This window comes from Lycium barbarum, chromosome 6, assembly GCF_019175385.1.
Source record: "Lycium barbarum isolate Lr01 chromosome 6, ASM1917538v2, whole genome shotgun sequence".
Lineage (NCBI taxonomy): Eukaryota > Viridiplantae > Streptophyta > Magnoliopsida > Solanales > Solanaceae > Lycium > Lycium barbarum.
Genome location: NC_083342.1, coordinates 109,038,436 through 109,043,052, shown reverse-complemented (window position 1 = coordinate 109,043,052; position 4,617 = coordinate 109,038,436). Strand labels below are relative to the sequence as shown.

The following is a 4,617-nucleotide window of genomic DNA, read 5'->3' as shown; positions in this document are numbered from 1 at the left end:
CCATCATTTAAATCCGACCCAACTAAATAATAACCCATAAGATCCCCTTATTTCCCAATTCCCTCAAACTTCAAACCTACGTAACGAATCCAAAAAACAAAATTAGTAATCATGTATGTACCCAAGACATTTTTATGCAAGCATTTAGAGAAAATAAATAATTGTTTTTCTAAATAAATATACATATTGTAACCAGATATATCTACTAAACAAAGATAATACTATAACTAATGTAAAGTTCCTAATATCATTTAATAATTTTTTTTCTCATATGTATATCTTGCCTTTTATATTTGTTTTTTTGTACTTCTAAAATATTCCTAAAAAGTTTCAAATTAACAAGAAAATTCAGATGTTTTTTTAGACCGCGCGAAGCGCGGCATATTCACTAGTTTCAAAATAAAAACAGATCAATTCTAATTGCAAAACAAATTTAAGAGACTACAGGGGCAAGTAAACTCGAGGGAACATTAAGCCAGATAATAACTTAAATAGCTAGTAATACTCCAGACAGAGATTTTACTTATCCAGCCATTACATCAATCACTTTCATACAATTTCAATTCTGCTAACACGTTTAATCAACTGAACAGATGTTTCAAATCTAAAAGTAGAATTCTTATCCATGTGAGCTGGAAATGCGGGAGAAAATTTTGACCACCCATATTGGATGAAGAAATGGACCACATTCACTGGGAGAAGCTATTCACACTTGCCTTTGAGTCTCAAGGTAAATGCCTGTAAAGCCAAAAGAACTGCTTTGATTCTCTGCTTGGTTTCTTCATCTGTCAGCACACCATCACTGTCAAACTTCGATGGTTGCTGGAATGCGTTCAGGAAAAATTCAGGTTTGTTAATGAAATGAAGATCAAGGTAGACTCCTATCTGCCGAAGGTGATATTGTGATCGTCCTCCACCAAAGCCACCACCAGCACTCACCATTGCTGCTGCCTTATCAGCCCAAACGTTTGGAGGTCGAGATGCCCAATCAATTGCATTTTTCAGGGGTCCTACCCAAGGAGCAGGAAATCATAATCATCAGTACCAAGAGTATCATCACAAGAAGAGAAAATCCATCACTCTATTTGCACTCCCGTATTGACATAGTACGTCAATACTGTGTACCACGATAGTCTACAAACTAATCTAGCAACCTATAGCTACTTGCATATCCAGAGCCTAATCTACAAAACTTTCAGATTATAAGGTTTGGATCAAAACTAGGTGACCAAATCCTCCGTTTGTATTACGATGTACAGGCTATGATTACCTCAACTCTTGCAGTCACACCCATTACAGTAACAGATAAGACTCCCATGTTACGGTTTCTTGTTGATTGCTTAAACAGATAGTAACTAACAAACACATAAAACCCAATGGTACAACAAATTTAACGCTCACTCCTCCAATCAAATGAACCAAGTTAACCCACAAAAGAAAATAAGAGAAGGCATACTAAATCATATCAACCTGAAAGACGAGCTGAGAAGATATCTTTACAGTGCTTCGGGAGTATTTCACATGTCCACAAATGTTAGGCGTTAAGTTCAGCTAATCACCACATTCATTTATACATCGTTTTACAACCAAATACATTTTGATATCCCTATCAAGTTCTTAATTTTGCTCTTATTTATCTCTTAAAGAAGATCATCCTACATATAGCGCTGAATGAGATAAATATCTTGGATAATAAATATTTCATATTATAAACATTTTCTTTAGTAACAATATTTTCACCATGTACAGCCTTTGTATGCTATCACCTTTTATAAAAAAGTTCCATTTGAAGCATCTTTCTGTTTCAACCACCATCAAACAAACCCCAAGTTGCACTAAATAAATAGGCATGCTTAATTAGCAATAATGAACATGGGCATTGGGCCCAGCTAATTAAAACCAAAACTATTCAGAATCTCATCCATCTAGAACACCAATTATTTTCTTTTGCTAGCTTTGAACTTTTTCATTATTTTTTTTTTCCTTTCTTCCTTTTTTGATATTCAAAGCTCTCTGCTCACCATAGATAAGCATCATAAATTCTCATGCTTGATCTACAAGTTCTCAGATTCTGCAAGCATAGAAGTCGAAACAGCAGTAAAGTAATCAAATCTCAGACCAAGTATAGCATAAATTAGAAATGCCAATTAATAACTGCCATAAGAACAGATTAAAGAATTATTCCCTCCGTCCCATATTAGTTGTCCACATAACTAAAAATATCCGTCCCAAAATACTTGTCCATTTACAAAAATAAGATACAATAGATTACAATATTCCTATTTTGTCCTTAACATTAATTGCTTTTTAAAGTAATCAATATTGATTAGCGTGCATTTAATTGAAGAAAGATAAAAATAATGTAGTAAGAATACACTTTTATTTTTTATTTCTTAAGTGATCGTGTAATAGGAAAAGTGGACAAGTAATATGGGACGGAGGGACTAACTATGTTCATATTCTGTTCCCCCAATCCAAACTAATTTAGATTCGAGGAATCTGCAACTTACTTTAATATTTGCTTACACTCTGGTTTAGCTTCAACATAGTTAAGCCTAATTGGAGTATCAATTAGAGAAAATGAAGGAGGGGAAAAAAGGATACCTGTAACGGAATAATTGTACTCAGGAGAAGCAAAAAGGTAACAATCAGCTTCTTCAATCTTCTTACGAAAAGCCTCAACAGCAGGTGGATAAGTTCCGTTCACCTCAAGATCAGTATTCAGAAACGGTAACGGCGATATGTCAACGTACTCAATCTCCATTCCCTTTACAGAATCCTTACATATCTCAATCGCTACGCCCAATTACAAAGCATTTAGCAATTACAAGCAACAAATCAATATGCTGAAACAATTTTTTTTTTTTTTAAAGAGAAAAAAGGGTGTACCGGCATTGAGGAGACCACGGTTATAGGAATCTTTACGGAGGGAACCACAGATCCCAGCTACCTTGATTACTGGTTGAACTGCCATCACCGCTCCTTGCATTTTCACTCTGGATAGTATTATTTTTTTCAGTCTTGTTATATTACTATGTTACTTTTCAGCACAGATTTATATACGGGAATTCAGAAAGGCCTGACGTGACAGGTGATATCTGCTATGACGAACCTATTTAAAACGAGGGGGTACTGTTGACTCGTCGTCCTCGGCTCCTCGTCTCCATTTACATGAGACACTTCCATAAAAATAACATTAATTTAATTTTAAACTTTATTTTTTATTTAATAAAATATTTATAACCATATAAATATTTTGACTTATTTTAGACCATAAAAATTTACTCCCTTCATTCCAAAATAAGTGTTCTTTCAGACTTTTTATTTTATTTCAAAATGAGTAACTTTTAGGATTTTAAGAATAAATTAATTCTATTCTTTCAAACTTACCCCTGTTTATAATCAAGAATCATTAAATAACTTTTATTTTTTGAAGCATTAATTAGGGATAAGTTAGTAAAAACACTTCTAATTTTTTAAAAGTGATCAATTTTTTAAAAGATGTGCATGAACTAAAAAAGGCACTTATTTTAAAACGAAGGGAGTAAACTTTTCCTCCATTTTTTAAACTTTGCCCCCAATCAACGTAAGTCACATAAATTGGGAGAGGTAGTAGTTTTTTTTTTTTGTTTCATTCCGCCGTCTTATGAATCATTACATCTTTTTGGTTAGCTGTCAGTTGGGCAAAATGGTAAGTTCAAAATACATTCCATAACATTTTAATTTTTTAAACAAACTACTATAATAAAGAGTCTTTTAACAGAATAGCGTCATAGTGGAGCATTTGATATAATTAAAATAGTACAAAATAAAGATTAGTTTAAATTTTTTAGCAAGTGGTACTCAAATTTCAAATACAAAGAACCGCATTTAACTAATCTAAAGGTTATCATGCCACTTTCTTTGTCCAGGTCCAAACCAAAAAAGTCATGACTGCTGGCTGCTTGCCTTCACTATTCTATTGTTTTTGTTTGTTTTCAACTTCTCATATATTGTTGGAGATCATTTCAAAAAGATACAAACGGCACGAAGAATGCCGAATAGTAGGTGTAGACCATACTTTGTTTTTCTATTATTATACAATATTCCTTTTCCTGTTAAGTTTTAGGGTTTATGTTTAACTTTGAAACTAAAAATGTCCACTTTATGCAACATTAAAAACTTATTATTTGTAGCAGTATATATAAAGGACCAAAATAGATCTACAATTATACATAAGGGACTATTTTAGTCATTTTCTCTTCGGTCAAGCACACTGGTCATCGAGAAACTTTAATCCCCACGGAGAGGTCGATGCTTTTTAATAAAGCGTTTGATTTAATGACATGCAATGAAAGAATTTGTCACGACATAGGTTTAAATTAAGTTCAATCAGCCGAGAGGCTATTCCTATTTCATACTGTATGGACATCAACAGTTTGGTAACCTGGGTGTTTTGGATCGGAAATAAGAGAAAATAACTCCAACTGTGTTTGGAACAAACAACTCTAAAACAATTTAAGGAAAGAAGAGTGAAAAAGAACTACGTATGATTTACCATGAATACCTTCATAAATTAAAGTAGAAAAATTATTGTTCAGCTATTGGAAGCATCATATCCAACCCAAGCTATGCTAC

The 4,617-nt window shown here is 33.2% G+C and overlaps 1 protein-coding gene across 2 annotated transcripts; it reads right to left on the bottom strand.

The window, feature by feature from the left end:
* Positions 1-465: 465 nt before the first annotated feature.
* LOC132645379 (NAD(P)H:quinone oxidoreductase) lies at positions 466-3,201 on the bottom strand. 2 transcript variants are annotated; one of them, XM_060362335.1, is made up of 4 exons: positions 3,113-3,201; positions 2,890-2,996; positions 2,605-2,796; positions 466-1,010 (listed from the first exon to the last, which is right to left on the bottom strand). In XM_060362335.1, the coding sequence occupies exons 1-4, from the start codon at positions 3,184-3,186 to the stop codon at positions 703-705; spliced, it is 681 nt and encodes a 226-aa protein (XP_060218318.1). In that variant the 5' UTR covers positions 3,187-3,201; the 3' UTR covers positions 466-702. The 2 variants fall into 2 exon arrangements, with proteins under 2 accessions (XP_060218318.1, XP_060218319.1); XM_060362336.1 differs by having other exon boundaries at positions 3,085-3,164.
* Between the last annotated feature and the right edge of the window lie 1,416 nt (positions 3,202-4,617).

What these genes read in the sequence shown, in the direction of transcription:
- LOC132645379 (XM_060362335.1), bottom strand. Translation starts at nt 3,186, where the DNA reads ATGGAAGTGTCTCATGTAAATGGAGACGAGGAGCCGAGGACGACGAGT. An exon ending in TACCCCCTCGTTTTAAATAG is followed by an intron (nt 2,997 to 3,112) that starts GTTCGTCATAGC and finishes AATACTATCCAG; the next exon opens with AGTGAAAATGCAAGGAGCGG. An exon ending in GTACAATTATTCCGTTACAG is followed by an intron (nt 1,011 to 2,604) that starts GTATCCTTTTTT and finishes CTCCTTGGGTAG; the next exon opens with GACCCCTGAAAAATGCAATT.